General features: G+C 45.3%; 1 protein-coding gene across 2 annotated transcripts in view; it reads left to right on the top strand.

Annotated features, from left to right (window-relative positions):
• LOC149345920 (uncharacterized) overlaps positions 1-24,970 on the top strand; it is a 41,036-nt gene extending 16,066 nt beyond the window's left edge. For both annotated transcript variants that reach the window (XM_089586279.1, XM_089586280.1), the window contains 5 exons: positions 2,791-2,970; positions 7,279-7,342; positions 12,315-12,418; positions 20,362-20,456; positions 24,099-24,970. In XM_089586279.1, the coding sequence (XP_089442405.1) occupies positions 2,791-2,970; positions 7,279-7,342; positions 12,315-12,418; positions 20,362-20,456; positions 24,099-24,175 (520 nt within the window). In that variant the 3' untranslated portion in view covers positions 24,176-24,970. The remainder of the gene's footprint in view (positions 1-2,790; positions 2,971-7,278; positions 7,343-12,314; positions 12,419-20,361; positions 20,457-24,098) is intronic.
• The last annotated feature ends 861 nt before the right edge of the window (positions 24,971-25,831 follow it).

The raw sequence follows: 25,831 nt of genomic DNA, 5'->3' as shown, positions 1-25,831 counted from the left end.
TCTTGAGGCGAGGTGAATTTGAAGTTTTCCATTGGCATGATTGTTGCTTTGATTCAGGATTCGATTCAGGAACACTTGAGTTGTCCCCATAGCATCGTCCTTGTACGTCTTTCTTAATATTTCAAAAGTTTCTATTCAACTTTTTCCGAGCAAAAATCAGAATTTCACCGCCGCACGCTGTTCGCCAAAATCAGCCATTGCAAAAACGACATTCACACAAAACAGTCGTCACTCTAAAACTCTGCCTAAACTAGTCTGACCTCCTTCAACGACGGCACTCGGCTTACTGACTCTGGAATGTTCGTTCTATGCGCTCCTAGTGGCAAAACGCGGTACCACAGAAGTTTTGCCGAGCAAAAAATTTAGTCCGGTTTCTTTTGGGTACCCCCTCGTAACAGAGTCTTAGGTGAGTGAAACCAACTGATTACTGTTGGGAGTCTTGCGGCCTAGCCTGCAGTATTTTTTTGTTCTCCAAAATTTGTTAATTAGGCAACTTTCTAAATATGGCCTTCGTGAAAAAACTTACTTCTGAAGTTGTAGATCGTGCTGAGAAAACAGGATACAAACATATTTGGGTACCATTTACGTAGAACTTTTTTTTGCGGCCTAGAATGAAAGCCTGTCGACGGTTTAGCAGTTGCTGGCGCATATCTTGTGGGCAGTGCAACCGCGAAGCCGCGTCGGGGACACCGCTCTGAATATGAGTACTAGCCAACCAGCCTGGCATGTGACATGCATTACGCGGCGATGATGTCACTGTCTGGACCACTGTCGGCTCGCCGGGCGGGAAGGAAGAGAAACTTGAGAATGCCATGACCACCAACGAAGATTTTGCTCAGCAGAGCGGCATGAGTTGCGCCCCGGACCAATCGGAATACATACACCGGCACAATGAAACCTTTAAAAAATCACTAATCAGTCTCTCATCCAAGGACAAGAGCTCCGGGCAGTCCAAATGATCCGAATACTAGGACTGTGCATCCAGAGCCACGGCGAGCAATGGCAGACAATCATCAAGCTCAAGCACGCAACAGACCAGATCTGTGGCATTATACGACGCATCAAGAACCGACGGGGCTGTCTAAATGTACTCGGTTCACTCCACGTTGTGGCAGCATTAGTGATCCCCAGGTGGACATACAGTCTACCCTTTCACAATACCACCAGAACTGAGGACGATCAAATCGAAGCCCATATTCAGAAAGCATAAAAGATCGCTCCAGGACTCCCAAGTTCTTCCCCCACAGACTCCATTCAGCACATGGGAGCCTTTGGGACCTGCGCCGAACACAAAGAGGCTGTGCTACTGGGTCAAGGGTGGCGCCTACGACTCAGCCAGGCCAGCCTTCCCACGCTACAGTGCCTGGGCACACAACCATCTGAAGAGTAAATCCAAACTCCCACTACACCACGGACCCGGCTCTCCCAGGAGACCAGGGGGGAGCCTGAGTGCTATCACTTCCAACCAATATGGATCTCCAACATCACGCCAGCCACCGAAGAGCCCGAGAAAGACGCGTTCAGAACACCATTATCCCCCGTCATGTGCACATCCTGTACACCGACGCCAGCGCGTACCCGAAACGAATGGCGGTCGTAGCCGTGGTCACAGCCAGCTCTGGAGAATAGGTTGTCAGCGCTACAGTTCTAAGCCACACCAGCGCTGCTGATGCCGAGGAAGTCGTAATAGCTCTCTCAGTTAAATATGCCCACCACCCACTGGAAATCTCGTCACGGTCATCAATGTTTCAAACACGCCTCCAATGACTACTTTGATCTTTGCAGGGCTGCAGTTCAAATCATGTAGAACACGTCCTCCCTCACCCCCTCCCCCACCCCCCACTTCCCCACTTTGGTACGCACTCCTACCACAGCGTTCTGTGGATCTTCCGGCACACGAGGACATCACGGGTAACGAGGCGGCCGATCGGACAACTCAAGGTCATACTTTCCGAGCCCCGTCGCTGCCCGAGCCCAAACCCTGCATCCCCAAAACGTACGGACATATTGTCGAGCTTCATAGACTCAGTCGCCAGAAATTTGCCCTCCCCGCAAAGCTTTCACTAGAACAGAAGCCACAATTTGGAGAAACTTGCAGGCGTGGACATTTCCCGACATTGCGTGACGATTGCCAGGCTTGTGGAGAGACATCTACTCTCCTCCATAAGTTTGAAACTGTCTAGCGCAACTTGCACCTTAAAACAACAGGGAAATTATGTACGAACAGTGGCAAACTAAGCTGCCTCATTCAGGACTGCCTTTACAGCGGCACCGCATTCACCAAGCCTGGCAAGCGGCCTTCACCAGCGGGACACCGGACCCATGAAGACCGTCCGAGTAGCACAAAAAGATCAATAAGTATCATAACGGTTTGGTTTATAGTTTATAGGCGTTTAGCATCCCAAAAGGACTCGGGCTATGAGGGGTACCGTAATGAAGGACTCCGCAAATTTCGACCACGTGGGGTTCTTAAACGTGCGCTGACATCGCACAGTACACGATAGTGTAGAATTTCGCCTGCATTGAAATTCGACCGCCGTGGTGGTCAGGATTGAACCTGCGTCTTTCGGGTCAGCAGCCGAGCGCCATAACCACTGAGCCACCGTGGCGGTGCCTGATCGGTTTTTAATGTATTCGAACCGAATGAAGCCAACGATTAGTGAACTGTTACGCGCGCACTGTCATTACGCGATTGCGGCAATCTCTGTGCTGGTCTGTCCTTTCAAAACAATGGGAGTGAAGTATGATGAAAAATAAACTGTCATTCATCCTAGCTAAAACTTTTCACAGGAACACCGTGGCATCGATGAGCCTGGGCTGCGAGCTGGATCTGAAGGAGATTGCCATGCGCGCCAGAAACACAGAGTACAAGCCGCACCGTCACCCAGCACTCATCATGCGCATAAGGGAGCCCAGGGCCACGGCTCTGGTCTTCCAGTCCGGAAGGATGCTGTGCAGCGGAGCCAAAGAGTGAGTTGAAATCGTGCTTCCTGCATGACATAATTCTACAGTGACGCATGTATGTGGCACACTCAGTGAAATTGCGGCATCATAGCCGTCGTCTTTTTCTGCCCACGTGCCCTCCAACACATCTGCCCCACACCATAACAGGTTACCGTCCATGGCTACTCCAACGCTGTCAGCAAAGACAATTCTCTGAAGATTACGCATGTACAATTGCTGGTGTAGTAGCATAAAGGTGACTCATAAAAGCCCGAATTTCACCTCCCTCCCCCTCACACAGTGTTACTCAAAGCTAGGGATGGCAGGAGCATTTTGCACCAACCTAGATGTCTCTGAAAATCGCATTACCGCTTGGGTAAACTTCCATTGAACTTTAGAGCAACCGCTCTACTACGCTGGTGCGAAGCAAAAAAAGATTCGCTGTGTGTTGCCAGTGGTTAGCAACGGCGTCCCCAGCAACTGTTTCTGCGTCTCGAAACAGGTGGTCGCTGATGTGAGGTCTAGCTCCGCTGCATTGCTAGAACTAAGATAGTATACAGGCATGCACTAATTAGCGCTGTTAACCATGGTAAAGTCATTGTATAGTAAAGAGCACAAATAGCAGTAAGGATAGTGTCCGCATGTAATACATCACTAAAAAGACGTAGTTCAGCCTAATTAAGTAGCACTATTTAGACAGATTAATTACTGCAATTAATTAGTTGATATGTGTGTTGCTACAGCTGCAGGTAACTACCAGTGCTAAACACATGACCTGACTTTCAGCTTTTCCTTGAAAATAAAATTTAGCGAAAAGTAATAACAACTACAGTGAACGGATGACGTCATATACGGTATAACGCTAGTTATGTGATTTAGCTTGACGTCGATCGGCGTGTTGAAGAGGCGTCTACCGAGGCTGCTCTCGCTACAGACGGCGGCGACATGGACGAGAAGACAGGCACAGTCGCATCGACTTGTTCTGGGTCTGGCAGTTGTCCGGAACGCACTCAACGTCAGAGATGCGAAGCCACGTCCATTTGCCCAATACACCACAGCTTTCGCTGTCTAACCTGGTTCAGCAGTAGGTAAAGCGCAGCTAATTTTTTTTCCATCTTATGCTTTTATGCGAAGGATATTACTAGAGCTACACTACAGCCCGTCGAGCGCGGCGGTGGAGCTACCATTGACCTTTAGCGTGACCACGTGACACCACGTGACAACCTGACGTCACAGCAGAGGAGAGATGGGCTGCCGGCTCGCGCGGTCGGCCGCGGCGGTGGAGGCTCCACATCTGAGGCGCTGCAGCTGACCACGTGACGCTACAGCAGCGGTATAAAGCTGAGCTTGCCTCGCTCTCCGGGCACTTACGAGGCGGCCACGTGTTGGGATGCCGCCTAGAAGCAGGGCTGATTTGAACGAGAAGCGAAAGCTTCAGCTTGCCACAGAGACCGATGAAGAGCGGGATGAACGTCTGGCTAAGCGGCGTGCTCAATATGCGGCTCGGCGACAACGTTCTACAACAACTGAAGAACAAAGCGAGGATCTTTACCAAGCCTAGCCATCAATATGCTTCGCATCTGACTAGACTTAACCTTAGCTAAGCCTCAGCCATTTTTCTTTTTGCTATGCAGTTCGGTGTGTTGCCCGAGTGCATCTGTTGAGAAGACAGTGCATAGTGCGGAACTCAAAGATTTGATTATCGATGGCTGGCACTAGAGGACCTCTATGGATGAAACCTATTGACTTTGATTGATGCACATTCGATGACCTTTTATGTGTCTTTAATCATTACAAGTAATAGTGGTATGCGTGGACTCACACCAGAAAACTATTTGTGCGAGAACCCCGACATTGATTTTTTTCACCTCTTCATTGCCTAGGAACAGCCAGACAGTAGCTGGATTTAAGGAATCTTCAGTGCCGTATATCACAGATCAGGAACTCTTACCATGTGGTTAGTGGACCTGCAAATTCAACAATCTAATTGCCGCGAATCGAAAACCGGTATTCTTTGGTATTCGGTATTTGTTGGATGCACATGTGCACCACTGCTGTCATTCCACCAGCAGTGAACTTTTGAAGGCACGAACGCTTTAATGAGCCACATATCACCGACAACAGAAAAAGCTAAACTAATATTCTAAATTCTCGAACATCTGCTGTTTACAGATGTAGAATCGGGTGAGCGCTCTGCATTTTCGCTGTGAGGCATGGCATTGTTTTGCTGATGACAGTAGCATGTAGTCAGCATACATCAAGAGTTTTAGGTCAGATGTCTAGAACTGTCATCCTTGGCTACGTAACATGCAGTCTTAGGTAAGATGTCTTCAAATGTCATCCTTGGCTACGTAACGTGGAGTCTTAGGTCAGATGTCCGGAACTGTCATCCTTGGCTACGTAACATGCAGTCTTAGGTAAGATGTCTTGAACTGTCATCCTTGGCTATGTAACATGCAGTCTTAGGTCAGATGTCTGGAACTGTCATCCTTGGCTACGTAACATGCAGTCTTAGGTCAGATGTCTTGAACTGTCATCCTTGGCTATGTAGCATGCAGTCTTAGGTCAGATGTCTGGAACTTTCATCCTTGGCTAGGTAGCATGCAGTCTTAGGTCAAATGTCTTGAACTGTCATCCTTGGCTACATAGCATGCAGTCTTAGATCAGATGTCTGGAACTGCCATTCTTGGCTATGTAACATGCAGTTTTCTCGGTAAACTGGGAGCTTCTGTATATTGATGGCGGTGGAGGTTTAGCTCAGTTGTCTGGTTCACGCAGTTTAGGAGGATCCAAACTTTTCATGGTGCTTTATGCCGAAACTGTGTCCACCGGCCGCCTACTTGTGGCCGTGCGCACCACTCACGGGTTGCACTGTACGCCGAGTACCTCGTAGAGTGGGGAGCATCACATGCACTTTCATTTGTGGCGCGTGGCTACCTGCGGTCTAAATACATGCACTGTTTAGCGAGTTGATTTATTATGTGCGAACATCCGCGCACCTGATCTCTGGAATCGGTGCCCGAGTCTTTCTATGAGATCTTTGCGCTTGTCCCAGGGACACGTTATGCAGCCGACGTATCTGGCTGCGAAGTGATACCGGACGTCGAAGGAGCTAAGCGAGCATCTGCACTCTGTTGCTGAGCTTTCGAGTAACCTTTTGTAAAGAATTGTGTACGCAAGCACCTCGCATGATTTTATGATAGTGCGCTGCAGCTTTTTTTTTTTTGCTTTGAGGGCAATTTAGCATCCTTTGTATCAGAACGAGGATGTTTTCAAGGAAATTTGTGAACGAAGTAAATAATATTCCTCAAAGGTGCGAGCTGCTTGGTAGCACGTCTTCCGCCATCTTTATGCTTCCAGGTTTTCACAACATAATACCGAGTCGAGAAAAACGACAGAACCGTGTCAGAAATATGGCGAAATATTTGGCAGTTTTGTGGTAATGGCCAAATAATTTTATATTTTGTAGTATTTTTTGCAGTGCTGTACTTTTTCTATGGTGATTTTCTGTAATCTGTAACTCTGTAGAACATTTTCGGTAACAACTACACAAAATTCTGTTCTCACAAGAGAAACTTCTGTCGTTACTAAGAATTTTTAGCCAACAGCATTGCAGAAAATTCATTGCAACAACAAGAGTTTTTGCTCTTGTCTCTTTTGGCTCCTCTACCACACAATAGGTTACCGGAGCACAATATGTTGAAGAACCTCATGGTCTGTTTTTCCTGATTGGACTGTACAGCGTATGGAGAACTAGAATGATTGACCGGCGCTTTGAATCAACTGTTTCGACGAATGTGCATCTTAGAATAAGAATGAAAGTGATTTTAAAATCCCTTTGTCTTTAATGACAAATACCCTTGCTTTGATGCCACTCTTTCCAACCATTGCAACTGTTTGTAACTAAATTTGTACCAGCATGTGAAAAAAAATAAACCTAGATGTTTTGCTCTGAAAGAAAAATGAACTCGCATTCTTGATGCATTAGGAGGAAAAGTGTTTGTTTTAAATCGCTGTGATGAGCAGACGCTAAAAGTGAGAGCGTGGAATGGCATGAAACGCAGATCGAGAATTCGCAAGTGTTTAGCTGATGTGTCTCATGCGAAGTAACGCCACGAGGGTTGCTTTAATGGAGAGACCGCCTGGCCAAGCTGCAAACTCAATTGTTTGGGATTCAGGGGCTCTCTGTGTCATTCATTAACTGTGTCATGAAATGAAATAGTTTTTTGTATGCCATGTCTGCATCAAACACTAGCATGGAATACTTGTTTATTGTATGCTAATATGTGAAATTAACACAGCCAGATATGTAAATAAATGCCTGTTACTTTGCAGTGAATTGAAAGCCAAGTTAGCTGCTAGGAAGTTTGCCCGAATCATACAGAAGTTGGGATTTGACGTAAGTACATTTTCATTACGAGAAGCAGAATAAGGGGCTTACTAAAATCTAACCGAATTCCCATTCCACCCATGGCTCTAATAAAAATCAACATGGAAAAATCAGCATTTGGAAGAGATCGCGATCTCTTCCAAATCCGAGATCGTGCATTCACTTGAACGTGCGAGCCAGAGTTTGAACTCATGGCAGGTTTGTAGCCTGCAGGTAAGAGGTGGCCGTGGAGCAGTATTTCTGAAGAAGGAAAATGGACTTTCAATGAATCTGGGAGCATGTTTTACTTTTTTTATAGATAGTTTTAATTGAGGGGCCTTTGTGGAAGAGGGAAAGAAGGTACAAAAGGAGCCTGGTCCAACTGTAGCGAAAAACAAACGTCGTTGTTTGAGCAATGAAAACCGACAGGAAGGAAAAAGACAACAAAATAAACTCGAAAGCAAGAAAAGCGCGGAAAAAAAGAAGGGAAAGAGCCTTGCTATATGTGACGTGGGCTCAGGAAAGGAATGAACATCGAGAGAATGGAGCATGCTCTAAAAAAGGGAGGTAGCATAAAAGCGGTGACGAGGAAACAAGACGTAGGCAAAAAAAAAAGATGCATGCCAATAACAGTTAAAGAGGGCGATGTAATTAGCAATATGAAGTATCCGAAGAGTTGAACAGAAATTCATACTGTAGCCTACGTAATCAGGAAGTTAATGAGAGGCAGTAATGAAAGATGAAGTAAAGAAAACATTAGAAGGCCATGGAAAGGAGGAAACCAGCTGGTGAGTATCGGGTAAAGCAGATCTTTTGAAGCCTGGAGAGGAGATTCTGCAAGAAAAATCAGCCACTCTGTATACGCAATGCCTTATAACCTAGAGCGCACCAGAAGCATGGAAGAACGCTCACATCATCTTGATCCATAAAAAAGTAGACGCCAAGAATTTGAAAAATTAAACCGATGAGATTGCTCTCCATTGCCTATAAGGTATTTACTGAGGTAATAACCGATACTGTCGGGACAACCTTAGACTTCAGTCAACCAAATGATCAAACAGGCTTTCATAAAGGCTACTCGACAATAGACCATATTCACGCTATCAATCAGGTGAGAGAGAAATAAGGAGAGTTTAACCAACCAGTATACGTAGCCTTTATCCAGCGGTCTTGCAGACATTGTGGAATTAAGGTGTAGAAGGACGTTATGTAAAAATAGTGGAAGATATCTATAAGAACTGCATAGCTGCCATAGCCCTCCATAAAGTCAGCAATAAAATTCTCATAAGGAAAGGTGTCAGGCAGGGAGGCATGCTCTCGCCGGTACTATTCACCGCCTGTTGACAGGAAGTAATCTGAGGCCTGGATTGGAAACAGGTGGTGATAAGAGTCAGTGGAGAATACCTCTGTAATCTGCGATTCGCTGATGACATTGCCTTGCAAAGTCACTCAGGAGGTGAACTGCAAAGCATGATTAATGAGTTAGACCTGCACAGCGGAACGGTAGGTCTTAAAATTAACATGCAGAAGACCAAAGTAATGTTCAGCAGTCTCACAACGGAGCAATATTTCACGATTGCTGAAGAGTTGCTGGAAGTGGTAAGAGAATATGTCTACTTAAGGCATGTAGGGACCGTTGGTCCGGATTATGAAAGGGAAATAACTAGAAGAATAAGAATGGGGTGTAGCTCATATGGCAGGCTCTCTCAGATTATGAGTGGCAGTTTACCAATATCCCTCTAGAGAATAGCATATAAAAGCTGTATCTGACCGGTGATCCCCTTCGGGGCAGAAACGTTGAGGCTAATGTAAAGAATCCAGCTTAAATTAAGGATAACGCAGCAAGCTATGGAAAGAAAAATGATAGATGCAACGTTAAGAGACCGCAAGTGGGCAGAGTGAGTGAGGGAACAAAAACAGATTAATGACATCCTGGTCGAAATCAAAAGGAAGAAATGAGCTTTGGCATAGCATGTAAGGCGAAGGAAAGATAACCGCTGGTACTTGGCCTGGATTGAGAGCAATTGGGTATAGCAGTTAATGGAGAATCGCTTAGTAATCTACGATTCGCTCATGACATCGCCTTGCTAAGTCACTCATGACATGAACTGCAGCGCATTATCAATGAGCTACAGATGCTTAGCAAAACATTCATTCTAGAAATTATTGCATAGAAAACAAAGTAATGCTCAGCACACTCAGAAGGAAACATAGTTTACAAGGTCGCAAGGTAGTGGAAGTGGTAAGAGAATACGTATAATTAGGGCAGGTAGTGACCGTAAATGCGTTAAAAGAGATTAAAATAAGAATAAAAATGGCGTGGAGCATATCTGGTAGGTTCTCTCAGATCATGTACATAACAGCTGAAGAGCAGATAACAGCTGCGTCTTACTGGTACTCTTTTATGGGGCATAAACATTGAGGATAACGAAAAGGGTAAAACTTTAGGTAACGGCAACGGAGTGTGCTATGGAACGGAAAATGACAGGTTTAACATTAAGGTTTTGACGCTTTATGTGTAGTTTAACGTGCCAAAGTGACTCAGGCTATGAGGGATGCCGTAGTGGAGGGATCCGGATAATTTCTACCACCTGGGGTTCTTTAACGTGCCCTGACATCGCATAGCACACGGGCTTCTAGATTTTCGCCTCCATTGAAATTCGACCGCCCCACCCTGGATCAAACCCAGTATTTCGGGTCAGCAGCCGAGCACCATAACCACTGAGCCGCCACGGCGGCTGCAACGTTAAGAGAGAGGGAGAGAGCAGAGTGGGTCAGGGAAGAAACGCAGGTTAATCAGTAGTAAGAAAAGATCTTGAGAAGGGTTTGTAATGTGAAGGCAAGATAACCGATGGTCGTCAGGAGTAACAGACTGGATTCCAAGAGAAGGCAAGCATAGTAGGGGCGGCAGAAAGTTAGATGGGCTAAAGAGATTTAAACGCTTACGAGATAAGGTGGCCGCAGCTGGTTCAGGACGGGTTAATTGGAGAGATAGTAGAGGCCCTTGTAGGGCATTTGGCGTAGTCAGGCTACTTGTGAATGATTATTTGACCTATACTTGTGCTAAAGACCTGTAGTAATTTGGCGATAGAAGTATACGCAGGGGGGAGCAGACTTGGAGATTGGCACATGAGATACGCAGTGTATGTATCATCATCATCCTGACTATGCCCACTGCAAGACAGATGGCTCTCCCATGTTTCTCCAATTAACCGTGTCCTTTGCCAGTTTCGGCCACCGTATCCCCGCAAACTTCTTAATCTTATCCGCCCACCTAACTTTCTGCCGCCCCCTGCTACGCTTGCCTTCTCTTGCAATCCACTCCGTTTCCCTTAAGGACCAGCGGTTATATTGCCTTCGCATTACATGCCCTGCCCAAGCGCATTTCTCCGCTTGATTTCTACTAGGATGCTATTAACCTGCGTTTGTTCCCTCAATCACTCTGCCCGCTTCCGGTCTCTTAATGTTACACCTATCATTTTTTCTTCCAATAGCTCGCTGCGTTGCCCTTAGTTTAAGCTGAACCCTTTTCGTTAGCCTCCACGTTCTACCCAATAAGTGAGTATCGGTAAGATAGAGCAGTTACATACCTTTCTCTTGAGAGATACTGGTAAACTGTCATTGATGATCTGAAAAAACCTGCGAGAAATTCGGAATCTGAGATTATTTCTTATTCCATTAGTTATTTCCCCCCTCATGATCGGGACCAGCGGACACCACCTGCCCTAGACGCATTCTCTCACCACTTACAGCGGCTCGCTACAAATTGCGAACTGCTGTTCTCTTGCTAGACTGTTGAATATTACTTTGGCTTTCTGCATGTTAATTTCGTTCTGCTCTGCCTGCCTAACAGATTGATCACGCTTTGGAGTTCATGTCATGAGTGACTTAGCTAGGCAATGTCATCATCGAATCCCATATTACTTAGGTATTCTGCATTATCTCTTATCCTCAACTGTTCCCAGTTCTGGCCTCGTAATACCTCCTGTAAACAGGCGGTGAATAGCATTGGTGAGATAGTGTCTCCTTTCCTGACGCCCTTCCTTATTGGAATTTTTTTGCTGACTTGATGGAGGAGTATAGTAGCTCTGCAGTTTTTGCCCTGATTCCGTAATTCCTGCATTACTGCTGAGGTTTCCACTGAGTTAAATGCTTCACGGAAAACGACATGGGCCTTGCTATGCTACCCACCGCAAGGGCTCAGTGGCTTAGGCGCTCGTCTACTGAGCTGGAGTACCCGGGTTCGAACCCAATCGTGGCAGCGGCGTTTCGGTGGAGGCGGAACGGAGAAGGCGCCCTTGTGCTCCGAGATGTCGGTGCATGTTAAGTTCCCCTGGTGGTCGAAGTTATAACCTTTTTCTCTTTCTGCCAGTGCAGTGGGGTCGTGCGGGGACCCTGGGGCGTGCCCCGAATTCCTGTTTAAATAGCTTTTTTTTCTCTCTCTCTCCTTTTCTTCTTTACTCGAACCCACCTTCCTCCCTTGCCTTACTGTTCGGTTCAGGTGTCCACCGAGATATGAGGCAGATACTGCGCCATATCCTTTCCTCAAAAGCCAATTTACCAATTTTTCTATGCCTAAGGTACTTTTAGCACAGCGCGTACCGCTACCGCTTACAGTGTACCGCACCCTGCCACTGCACAGGTACCAATTGGTCCCGACGCGGTAGGCTTGGGGCCTGTTTACGGGAACATGGCGCCATCTGGTGCCCTCTGAGCTAACAGCGCGTGCGCCGTGGCGCCTCGCAGTACGCGGTAAGGAGTAGCGGCATGCGCTACGCTGAAGCCATGTCTTAATGTTCTGTGTCACAACCGGTAATATGCACTGCCTGCGCGGGCTCCTACTCATCGCCCTTCCATTGGTGGTGAAGCTGCTAGTGTCCGATTTTGGCAACGGACCAAACTTCGGCGCGAGTTTCACCGCCATATAAAATATTAGAGAACTCTGGGTGTACAGCTGTGTATTCCTGGTGACCAGCGTCTTATCTTTGTGACAACATTGCAGGCACATTTCCTCAACTACAAGGTTGAGAACATGGTGGCCAGCTGTGACGTCGGCTTTCGAATACGACTTGAAGGTCTCCTCGTGGCGGGAAGACCGTTTGCAAGGTAAACTTTTTTGCTTTATCTCTTACCTTGCCTTAAAATGCCATGAAAACTGTAAAAAGTAGAGCACCTTATTGCAGCGCACAGCTCTTTAGGTATTGTGTGTGTCTGAGCGCGTTCATTTTATGCTGTTAAATACTTTTTTCCATTAGAATTAAAGTATTTTGCAGCAGCGCTTATAAATTAGATCCGTTTAGGTGGAGTGCAGGCAATTGTCAGCCGTCTCTAACAAGTCTCCGACCAAAACTTTTTTTTTCTTAAACGCAGAGATATTTCGTGTTCGTGGATTGTCATGTCTATAAAAATTACTGGGACGCTTGAACACCACCCTTATGGGTATGACGCGAGAGCGTAAATAGCGGTTTCTCTTTACACACAGTCACTGTTCTTTGGTCAGATACACAAAACACAGTTATCGCAACACTGTTTCCAGATTCTTCTCTTTAAACTCTTCCACGCTGCAGTGTACGCACATATTGTTAGTTTAGTTCGTAACTCACTAATTAACATATGTCTACTACATTCTACTCATTACCAAATTAATAAGCTTCAGATTAAGCCAGCACTACACATGGATCACCCCTGTTGTACCTCAACCAAATGGACGATCCAACGTGGCGGAGTCCGTAGCGTGGCTGGTGGTCGAAGGGTAATGATTCAAATATCAACTAAAATTTGTGAAACTTTTTTCCGTGTAGAATCAAGTACGTTTAATTCACATTATGAGTCCCCTTTTCACTTTATTTTCATTCCTGACATACACGCCGGACGTGAGTTCTCTGCAACACCGACGACGCCGAGCTTTCCGCTAGACAGGAGCCTTAGCGCTGTGTCGTTTTATTTATTATTTATTTGAATTTCCTGCAGCGCCGTGACAGCATAATTGCAGGAGGGGGATACATACGTAGATACATGTCAAACAAACAACATGGGCTACCCAGTCAGTGATACATGACAATAAAGATTAAGAAGAAAATAGAAAGAAAGTAGTGGCATCAACTGTGTGTACACATGTCAGGTTTACTGGTGGCACCAATGCAAAACAGAGAAAAGGCGATAATGTGTAAGTGTGCATTCACGCACGTCGCAGGCTTGACAACAATGCTCGAAATGCATTCAGAGACCGACATTCAACAATGGCATTAGGCAGCTTGTTCCAAAGACTCATTTGACGGTTGGAACTGTTGTAATGCGAATGGTTGAGAGTTGGCATAGATGGAACACCGAGAGGTCGCTGTAGGTAAGATCCACACGGCAGACAACTTCTTGAGCCGCAACCGATCGCATACCGAGCAGCTGTAGGCGACCGGGTTGTCCAGAAAGTGTTTGGTAAATGCCTTGTTGCAGCCTCGGTATTGACTGCATGCTGCCTTGGCTTGCCGATTCCGTCGCCTCGCCTGTGCCTCGGCTCGAACTGCAGAGTCGTTTTGTCTTAGTCACTTTGCTTCTTCTGCTACCCGAAATGTTGAGTCTTCTCTCATACTTCACTTTGCTGCCATCTACATGGGATTTGCATAAGGCAGGATTGTTTTAGCGCGCTTGGCGCTTTGGCTCCAGATCTCGAGTTCACTAGGTCGCTTAAAGCACTGAATGTCTTGCTTCCTCCGTCACATTTCAGTAAGGATCATCAGAGAGACTGCAGCAGGTCAGCATGTAGGCGTGTTGGCCGTTTTTCTTCAGAATGCTTGCGTCGTCTTCTTGTTTAGTGAAAACGCTTGTTCGACTTTTATTGTGCGCGTTCACATGCTGCACATGTTGATTGTTCTACGCAGAGTAGCGTCAGGCATGACGTTACGTCCATGCAGGCGAATTGGCGTGTTGTGAAGGGCGTTACCATGGTCACGCCCGCTTAGATGCGAGCCCCGCCGATGCCGAATTTTCGAGGAACCAGCCAAGAATAGCTTGTGCTGTAAAACGATTCAGCGATGCATCACATTTTTATCGCTTTGTTGCATAGATGTCCGTCCTTGCGCTGATCTTTGGACGCATATTATTGTAGTTTCGGCAAAGTAGACATGCCTAAAGCGCCGCCGCTGCCAGCTGAGAAAGCGTTAACTTTTTTCTTACCGCGGGAGAACTGGCTTTTGCAGGGCGGTCTGTGTAATGGACTATTGAAATTAAGCATTTGATTTTGCAGCACTTCACTGTGTACCTAATCGAGCTCTGTTTTTATTGATATAAAGAAAAGAAGTATATGTATTGTTTACAAAGAAAAAAAATCTTGGGCAATACATCAGGCACTCGCACAAAACAAAAATTTATATTAAGTCAGAAATTGGGAGTAAAAAATACAGAATGTGCGTTGCGTACTTCACTGTGTTAGACAGGACTATTCACAATTACGCAACTCTTCATGATAAACTTACTGATGAGTAAGAAAAAAGGATCATTTGCTTGCGCGAGTCGCATTGGGCTACTCCGGAGTGCAGTGGAAAGCTCAACACCGGGTATTCCTTGCGGAAACTCAGTCCAGTACGCTGCTGGTGGCATGGAATCATTCAGAAAATGGCCAGCATTATCGGAGGTTGTAGTCGGATGCAGCTTAAGTCTACAGTGAACCTGTGACCACATTCGGGACCGTTGCACAGAATTCTTCCGCAGCATAAAAGTGTTTAAGAGCGTACGCTGTTGGGTTAGTCGGTCAATCATGGTAAATAAAAAGGGCTACTGCGCACAAAAAGACGCGGACAAGAAGGTAACACAACAAGCTCAGTGTTGTGTTACCTTCCTGTCCGTGTCTGTTTTTGCGCAGTAGCCCCTTTTATTTAACATAAAAGTGGTATGTCTTACATTTCTTTCAAGGCACTGCGGTCTCCAGGAGACCAAGCACGTGGACATGTTTGTACAACATTTTCTTTACATTAACATCAAGTGATACATAAGCTCTTGTTTTTGACATGTGAGGCAGGAAAGGAAAAGAGAACAGAAATGAGCAAGTTCGCATTTCAGTTTTGTAGAATGATGACCAACACGTAATCTGAACAGATAAGCACTTGCATACGCTACCCCGCAGAAGAAAGGTAATCGGAAAAACAGCACAGAACTTTACGACACAAAATACGTTCGTAAAGCCTGGTCAAAACTCAGTGGAAAAAATTGCAGTGCGGAGTCCATTCCACTAACTGTATGAGGCAGAAAAGGAATGTTTGAACACGTTAGTGCATGCGTGGAAAGGCAACAAGTTGTGAGCGTGATGGTGCGTTGACGTGCGTGGCAAGTATGGTTGAATGGATGGCCGTCCATTAAATTTCAGCGACTTCTCACACATTGTCAAATTTACTATTCTTTTTACCTAAACAGAAAGGTAATCATAAGAAAAAAATTATAAGCTGAAAAAATTTGATACCTGGCATGTTCAATAAAAACGAATATCAAAAAGTTGATTTCGTTTGCTGTTGTGATTGGCTAGCGGAGTAATACAGGATGCCAGGCACCGTGGCTCAGTGTTACCAGCTGCTGTTTTTTAAAGTTGTATCCTGCTTGAGGAAAGCGCCGAGGCTTCTCGGCTGCGTCGAAAACGAAAGCTACAGACGGGCATCTGTCGATAGCCTGGGCTATCGACGTACACGAATCAGGCAAATGGAAGCCATCTTTTAGCACAAAGCTTCGCTCGCGTCTACAAAGTCACATGTTGATGCTGCCGCACGGTGAGAACACGGCCGGTGCTGAGCAGTATCGGTAAGGGGCGTGGGCATCACTTTGGATGCCATGCTCGCCGTGATATCCTGGTGTTGACCGGTTTCATGGGAATTTTAATAATAATCCCTCATATGACTTACAAAAAACCTAACCCAAATCTGAAGTACAATCCTTTTCCTTCATAATAAATAGCTTTACTTGCCCAGATGTGTCGCGATTGGCTCAGAACGGGCAAGCCCCACTGTTAAAAAAGCTGGCTTTTGCGACATATTACCACTGTTGGCAGACACCGGTAAGCAGGTGAATTGTCTTTAGTAATAAACTGGTTATTTAATTCCTGATAATTAATTTTTTAACTGTCACAGCTACAGAACTGGTTGCAGTTAGAGATTTGTAGCCGGTCGTTAATAATAACCATGTCAGTTTTTAGAATTTCAAACACGCGATTGTCCTCGGCACTGTGGCTCTACAATATTTATCGACATCCTGGCAAAACACATGCGCTTTCGAAAAGCATGCAGGCAAAGCAATCTTTCTAATGCAGGTAACTAGTCAAAAAAGTTAAATTTTGTCGAGCTATACCGCTAAAGGTAATCGCTTTTTGTAAGTACAAAAAACTGATATGGCTATTACTAACGACTGGCTGCATATCTCTAATTGCAACCAGTTGCCTGCTGGTAAGAATTAAAAGAAATTAATTATCAGAAATTGATCAGCTTACTACTAAAAACAATTCACCGGCTTTCCGCTGTCCGCCAACAAACTCATATTTTCACCCCAAGAAGCCTATGTTTGAAAATTACTTAATCTTCCCTGAAATACCTGGCAAGTGCCCTGCACGGCATGTACATTGGAAGCTTCTCTTGCGGGCCAGGACCAGCAAGTCTGGATGTCGGCCCAGGAGCACAGTTCGCTGAGTTCATTATTCTCCTGCTTTGATACACAAAGAGGTTTTATCCAAAATGAGCCAAATTAACCTGAACACAAACCGTGAAAACCCAAATTTTGTTATTGACACTGACTGCAGAGCTATCCCTGTCGTTATATGTATGCTTTACATGTTAGAGCAACTCTACGTGAAGCTACAATGAAAAATTATGCAAATAATTTCAATGTCAGCATGTAAACTTCTGGTTAATTTGGTTTGGTTTATTGGGGTTTAACGTCCCAAAGCAACGCAGGACTTTTGATTTCACTCTTTTTCATGTGAAACTCTGCATTTGATCTAGTTTTGTTCTGAGAATGCTTCCTCAAAAGTGCCTATCCTGTGAAGAAAACAGAAAAATAACTGCAATATTCATTGTTCTAATTGTGCATTCAGTGTTTATCAGTAGAAAACAAGTAAATGGGAATAACAGGCTTTTGTCGCAGGCACTGACGAGACAGCCTCCTTTTATATTCACGGAGTGTTCACTCTTTGGCAGCTGAAAAGTAAAGTAGCTAAAATGTATGAGATCTAGTGTATATTTTACTTCACTACAGCACTCTGAACTCACGAGTTGTAGCGAAATTGTAGACGCCTAGAGGACACAAGACGACATGGCAACGGCAGGTACTGTCATTTTATTTATTTGATACTGCCAACTGCCTCTTGGCAGTCCAGGCAGGAGTGAGTAAGTACAGGAAAGACAAGTCAAAGTCGGCACTACAAATCAAGGTAAACAAGAATGTGAGTGGCAAGAAAGCATAAGGAAATGGCTTTGAATAGAGACTACTGCGTGAGTAAATTCAGCTTATACAAAATTACAAAAAGACGGACACTGACGTCATTGAAAAGAACAAAAAAAAACACATCTGCAAACTGCAAATAGAGGAGAACTGGACACTCTAAAACTAACGCGCTTCATTGCAAAGAGTGCACGGCAGACGCAAAGGATTCGACCGAGGTCAGACTGGCGACTTCTTGCGGTAGAGCATTCAACTCTGCAATAGTTCGAGGGAAGAACGAGAAGCGATAGGCGCTAGTCTTAGCCTGTGGCATCAAAATTGTTTTGCTGTGCTTGCCTCTTGTTTCTCTTCTTTTATTGAAATTGATGTAGATGTCGGAATACATTTTTGTTAGTTTGTTAACTATATTAAACATAGTTTGAAGGCGATGGAGTCTACGCCGAAATTCTAATGTTGGGAGGCCAGACGGTGTTCTGAGATCAGTGACCGAGGCTGTTCTGCTGTAAGTATTATAAATAAATCTAAGGGCTTTCTTTTGCACGCTTTCAATGTTAGTGATGTCATTTTTTGTGTGGAGATCCCACACAACATCGGCATAATCGAGCAATGGTCTAATGAATGTCGTGTAGGCAGCGAGTTTAGTCCTACTAGTGCGTAGCTAAACACTGAACACACTGAAAAGCTCTATGCTGTGCCTGTGCTATTTCACTTTTGATAATGAACCAAGAACCTCTGCCGAGTTGACCAACTAAACTCTTTAAGATTCACTGTCGCAGAGGAGCAACCATGCTTCATCAGTGATGAGTCTAGCGATCCTACTGTTATCTTCGTCTTCTGGATCCAGATCTTCTGCTGATCTATTCATGTCCTTCGCAGTCAGTGAGGAATTAACGGTGAGGGAAAGGATAAACGAAACCACGGCCGAACCAGCGCCACTGTGAGCCCCAAGCAGGGAAGGTCTCGTGAGTGGATTTATCTCGTTTTGCTAAGCACATCAGTAGGATCTGCCATATTTTTTATCTGAACTAGGATTTGCGCTCAGATTTTCGAGGCCTTATCATTTTGTTTTTAGAGCTTTTCATTGTGGTCAGTGTTTAGCTACGCAAGAAGCATAATATTCTTGGTGACAGATGTTTACATTTGTGTCCACGTTTGGACCTGTCAGCTCGTAGATTTATGAGTTGTCTATTCTGCTTTGTGCTCATTGCAATAGTATTTCACGAATCGCCTTATTATACACAAAATTTCAGCTCTTTTCCCTTCCTGCTCAGGGGCTGTGCAGTTACTGCATGTATATAGCATGGCAAGCAGTGATTTATTCGCATAAGCAATGTTCGAATAAACAGCAAGTTATTCATGCATCTGAAATTACCTGGTCCAGCGCAACCACTGCGGAGAGGGAGGGTTTTGAACTGCACTAGACAAGATAACAGACGCACATAGTTCGGGGATATACTCGTGGATTTGGTGAATAAGCATGTGGTTTGGTGGCATTTGCATAGGACGACCAAATTCCTTTTCTCTTTTCAATTAGCATGCGAGATGTGATGGAGATGGGTATGGTTTTCTTCGTGTGGAAATCTGCCATTCGAAATCCTTGCTTCTAATCGGACACACGAAGAAATGACACACACACGAGCGCTCGTGTGTGTTTCACAAGATTGTCAAAGAGCCGGTGGATGGTTAGATGATCAGATTTGCTAATCTTATTTCTTTTCCAAATATCGATCGTTATTGCACTAAATAATGGCAACACTTCAGGAACAATAAATGGTTTGGTTTGGTTTATGGGGTTTAACGTCCCAAAGCGACTGAGGCTATGAGAGACGCCGTAGTGAAGGCCTCCGGAAATTTCGACCACCTGGGGTTCTTTAACGTGCACTGACATCGCACAGTACACGGGCCTCTAGAATTTCTCCTCCAAAGAAATTCCAGCCGCCGCGGCCGGGATCGAACCCGCGTCTTTTGGGACAGCAGCCGAGCACCATAGCCGCTGAGCCACCGCGGCGGCAACAATAAATGGAGGGAAGTGGTGCTGGTGTTGTATTTTTATCATATTTCCAACCAGGTAGGAAAAAATGGCCACAACGCTCAGCATTTGTACTCGTATGTTCTGTGGCGCTGTGATGGGAAGAACGCGATGATTTTGAATATCATCTAGGTAGCGGCTGCTACGTCATTAACCGCGCGGTTAAATTTTTTTGCGTGTAAGAAATTCTTTCTTCACTAAGCCCTTTTTTACCATCAAATTACTTATATCGGCCAACTGGGCGTTTAGTAACGTAAGGTTATCAAACATTGTGGCTGATTATGACTGTTCTCTGTTGTTCAAATACGCTTCAATTTTCGAACCAAGACCGCGTGGCCAGGAGCACTCAGCATACTCAGGGATGGTTACACTCGGGCTAAGGAGGGTTAGGCGCTGAGTTAAGTTTGGTTTTTGTAGGTGCCGTGCAAGTGTTGTAGGGGTTCTAACGATGTTTGCTGGTCTCTCAGTGCATATAAGCGATATTTTTCTATAAAATTATGCTTGGTACTGAAATATGTCTTCGTATTCGGCACTTTGCTTGTCCGCTTTTACGCTTTGCCTTTGTATTTTGGGGCGGTTGAGCAACGGAGTGCGCACTTTATCTTTTCAGTTACGAGCCTGAACTGTTTGCGGGACTGGTATACCGTATGATGAAACCCCACATCACACTTCTCATATTTGTTTCTGGAAAAATAGTGTTCACAGGTGAGGCCTCCGTTATTTACTTCTTCATTTTGTTTTATGCCTTTGGGGACCTGATCATATGCACTCCTGTACTTAGGTAACGCTATAGAGAAAATATTGCATCATTCTTTATATTGAACACCTGGATATTCTTTTGAAAATCCGATGCAAAAAAAGTATCACTGTTCCGCGCGTTTTTCGAACTCGTGGCAAGTGGCGCTCCTCCTGATGTACCTCTTCGATGACTCTTCCCGCGCGGAGAGCGATCGGCTGAGCGGCTTTGAGCATCTTCTGCTGGCACAAGCGCAGTGAAATCGCGTGACGAGGGAAAAGTCGGGTATGCTTGAGGGTGGTCTGCGATCTCTTGGACCTTATTTCCACGCCACATCGCTGTCATACTGTGAAGACAACCTAACAAAGCCTAGTGGCAGCCCTCGCCTGCTTAGTTTCACTCTTCTGGCCGGTAAAGGTGTTGCTGTAACGAACTGTACCACTCTTGTGATGAGAATATTCTGTTTATAGTTTACTGTTAAGAGGGTTAAACATCCTTTGGTAGGCAGTGGCTTGTTCCGAAGCACCGTCCGCTGCAACTATGATGTGCAGCAGGTTAGGCCGAGCAACGCCTAGCGAACGGACTGCTGCCGTAATGCTGGCAGGCGGGACATCACTTTAAGAAACGCGTCACTAGCTATATGCAGTGTATCCTTGCTTGTGCGTTGCAGATACGTTTATTGCCATTTTTACATACCAAATTGTCATATATATATATATATATATATATATATATATATATATATATATATATATATATATATATATATATATATATACATGGTGTGTTCTGAAAGTAGTAGGACTGGTTTTTTCCTGGGCGAACGGGCGGACGAGAGGTGGTCTGCGCGTGCAGGATCGTTGAAGGGGAATATTGGGAATGCTGGTGAAAATCGGCAGTCGGCTCTCGGCCGTTAAAAAGAGGAGGTCGCTTGTACTGTGAACCCCTCGTCACGCAGAATCGTCGAGCGTTTACTGCATCAGCGATACGCGATCAAATTTTGAGTAAATCTTGGTAAAACGAGCAAAGAGACTCACAACATGATTAAGGAGGCCTACGGTGACGCTTCCATGGGTAGATGAGGTGTTTTTGATAGGCACAAGCTTTTCCGAGAAGGTAAGGAAAGAGTGGAGGAAGACGACCGCTTCAGACGCCCTTCGACCAGCAAGACCAACGAAAATGTATAGCGAGGGAAACATTTACTTAACAGTGATCTATCAGAATGATTGCTGATGACTTGAGCATTCCTCAAACCCAAGTTTTTGGGATCGTGACAGAAAACTTACCCGTGAGGAAAGCGTGCGCGAAGTTGGTGCCGGGAGTGTTGTCAGAGGAGGAAAAGGCCCACCGGTCGGATCTTCTTCGTCATCTGAATGAGGACCCTGATTTTTTGTCCCGCACAAGGCGGCAACGCTGTCTCAGCCCCCCGAACCCTCGACTTCGCCCTGCCAGACTTTTTTCTATTCCCGAGAATAAAATCGACGCTCGAGGGGAAACATCACGGATCGGTAGAGGTGGTTCAACAGGCCGTGACGAGGGAGCTAAACAGCATTCCGGTGCAGGCGTTCCTGGAGGCGTACGAAAATTGTAAAACTCATTAGCAGCAGTAAGTAGGTGCGGAAGGGTGCTACCTTGAAAAATTGTAATCGTTTGTACTATTCTCTTGAATAAATTTTGTTTAAAAAAATGAGTCCTACTACTTTCAGAACAGACCATGTATATATATATATATATATATATATATATATATATATATAGCAAAGAAGGGAAAGGGAATGAGGGGCTCGTTATAAACATGAAAGAAGCCAACAGCCACAGAAACCAAGGGGCACAGGGGATTTTTTTATTTTTTTTATTTATTTATTTATTTTGTGGTGTTGATCAATTTAGAATATTGCTGAATATGTTATCGCTTAAAGCTAATTGATCAGAAAAGCAGAAGAAAAAACAACCACCTGCCGCCGGTGGGATCCGAACCCACGACCTCCGAATTACGCGTCCGGTGCTCTACCTCTGAGCTACGGCGACGGCTGTCAAATGTTTTGCTTTCGGGGGTATTTATGTTTTACAAGTAACCTAACCTTGAGAGTGTTTATCAGTGCCACCCACGTTCATAAGCGGCGGACGTAGAACGCTCTGAGTTACCGCAGGTGTGACGTAGAACGTCATCGAACGGAGAGGGTGGAAGCTGCGTGAGAACCCTCTTATGCTTCCTACGGCGTCAAGGCTGCCAGAACCGAGGCCCTCGCTAAGCAATTAAGCAAAGAAGGCAAAGGGAATGAGGGGCTCGTTATAAACATGGAAGAAGCCAACAGCCACAGAAACCAAGGGGCACAGGGGATTTTTATTTATTTATTTATTTATTTATTTATTTATTTATTTATTTATTTATTTTGTAGTGTTGATCAATTTAGAATATTGCTGAATATGTTATCGCTTTAAGCTAATTGATTAGAAAAGCAGAACAAAAAACAACCACCTGCCGCCGGTGGGATCCGAACCCACGACCTCCGAATTACGCGTCCGGTGCTCTACCTCTGAGCTACGGCGACGGCTGTAAAATCTTCTGCTTTTGGGGGTATTTATGTTTTACAAGCAACCTAACCTTGAGAGTGTTCATCAGTGCCACCCACGTTCATAAGCGGCGGACGTAGAACGCCCTGAGTTACCGCAGGTGTGACGTAGAACGTCATCGAACGGAGAGGGTGGAAGCTGCGTGAGAACCCTGTTATGCTCCCTATGGCGTCAAGGCTGCCAGAACCGAGGCCCTCGCTAAGCAATTAAGCAAAGAAGGGAAAGGGAATGAGGGGCTCGTTATAAACATGAAAGAAGCCAACAGCCACAGAAACCAAGAGGCACAGGGGATTTTTTTTATTTATTTATTTTGTGGTGTTGATCAATTTAGAATATTGCTGAATATGTTATAGCTTAAAGCTAATTGATTAGAAAAGCAGAAGAAAAAACAACCACCTGCCGCCGGTGGGATCCGAACCCATGACCTCCGAATTACGCGTCCGGTGCTCTACCTCTGAGCTACGGCGACGGCTGTCAAATCTTCTCACCGGCGGCAGGTGGTTGTTTTTTCTTCTGCTTTTCTAATCAATTAGCTTTAAGCGATAACATATTCAGCAATATTCTAAATTGATCAACACCACAAAATAAATAAATAAAAAAATAAAAAAATCCCCTGTGCCCCTTGGTTTCTCTGGCTGTTGGCTCCTTTCATTATATATATATATATATATATCTCAAACTGCCTCGCGATCTCCTTAGAGTTCTATATAACTAAATTCAAGTGTAGTGGCATTATAGGATGCATTTTCCCGGTAGAGCACATTTGAATGTGACGGGGAAATAGGGGTGCTTATATCATTTTATGGAAGCTTTCACTATATGGCTGCCGGTAAACTTAAGTAAGCTGCAGGATTTAAGGAGTTAAGAAAGCTGCAGCTCCGGCCGATTTTTGCAACACGCACAAGTTTTAGCGAGAGAGCAATAAAGACATGGTGGCTATAATAAAATCGTACTGTCTGATCACTTGCCTGCAATAGTGTAACTAATGATAGGCCGCCTAGATGTATAGTGCTGATCAGACGCTGTTTTTCATGCAGGTGGCAAAACACGGGACAATTTCTATGAAGCGTTCAAGAATATCTATCCACTGTTGAAGGCTTATCGCATCGGTTGACAGTGGGGTTTCTCAGCCCCTAGTGTTGTGAGGTACACAACGGTTCTTCAGGGCATTTTTGAGTGTCGACAGCGTGGACAGCGGTGCATCGACAGGGGAGCGCTGCAAATGCCAGCCCAGCCGAGTCTCGGATTCCCAGCAACCAGCGATATCCTTCGGAGGACCGATGGAGGTCCATTTTGGATGTTTCGGACGTTCGCTGAACATCCACAAACAGCCGGTGGACGTCCGTCGGCCGTCCGATAGGAGGACAAATGGTATACGTTTCTCCCGCCGACGGACGTGAAGTTGAGTACGTCCGTTGGCAGTTCTTTCTCGAATAATTGTATTGAAAAGTATGGTGCATGCGTGTTTTTTGCACTATGTGCAATGCAATAAAACGGAAAACAATTTGATGCATAGCAGGCATATTTTATTTTTCTTGATGATACATCAGCAGAGAAATTAGTTACTTCTTAAATCTGAATCTTCAAAGGTGATAAGGTTAGGACACACATCCATAACCTTCCCGCCCACAGGAGTTCTGAAAAAAAAGGTCACGACCCCCAACACCTCTCTTTATTATTACATAAATGTTTTCACCACCGCCACCCAGCGGTGCGTGTGTGCACGAGCGAATGGGGATTGGAAGGCAAGGGCGACGAAGAGCGCGGCAAGCATGAAGAGCGGAGAGCTGACCTGTGAGGAAATCGAGGTGCGAAGAGAGAGAGCGCAGCAAAGGTTGGAGGATTCAAGCGCGGAGGTGGCAGCCGATGGACTGTGGGTCTATTCTGCCCGGGGGCCCCCTGAATCGCCTGCATTAAAGGGGCCCAGAAACACAATCTTAGTTAATTGTTTTGCCTGTTGATTGCATACAGTGAGTTATAATGGTGCTATTAGCATCGGTAATACCGCGTACATTCCGTTTTTTAATATTTTAATGTCCTCCCAAAAACAACTTCATGGCTCTGATGGCTCTGATGGTGTAGAAGCGGATATGACATCACCTGGCGCGAGCTTGATGACCGGACAAACAGTAAATATACTGCAAATTGTGTGAATAAATAAAGACACATTTTGTTACCTGTCTGCGTTTTATATTAGATCAACAAAAACAATTTGTTTGTCTTAGATAAAAGCCCTGCAAAGCAAGTAAAATAAAAATACACCACCAGGGGCGCTCTGGCATGGAAACAACGCTGCCAGTCTCACAGAGAGCAGGCAACCATGGAGTACAAACTTCCGCGACGTGCTCTGGCTGGCTGTTTTGATTGGTTGCGCCAGGTGCCGTCATTGGGAGAGCGAAATAGGAGTGGGAAGCCCCGCCAAAATCGAGTTGAGGGCAGCGTTTTGTTTGCTTGTATTTTGAAATTTCTTCACTGAATAACTCCCGTTCCTGTGCATCGATTCCTGTAATTCTTTTTAATTCAGCATCTGTGTGACATAACGAACCCACCTGAAGTATAGCCCGTATTCCCCCAGGCAGTGTTTCGCAGCCCCTTAAACCCCCGGCATTTCGTGACGCTGTCGACGGGTCCTGGCTATGCTCCCGCTGCTGCCAAATGACGGGCTGCTGATGGGAGACCACCGGCGTCTTCCTGTGATCTTCTGCGCTCCTATTACCACCTGGCTCCCTTCCGCCGCCTCCTTCCATGCAATGCCAGCAACGTGTTTCAG

The sequence above is a fragment of the Amblyomma mixtum genome, chromosome 4, assembly GCF_055824585.1.
Source record: "Amblyomma mixtum isolate Tamu chromosome 4, ASM5582458v1, whole genome shotgun sequence".
NCBI classification, from domain to species: Eukaryota; Metazoa; Arthropoda; class Arachnida; order Ixodida; family Ixodidae; genus Amblyomma; species Amblyomma mixtum.
This window is presented reverse-complemented; position numbering and strand designations above follow the sequence as displayed.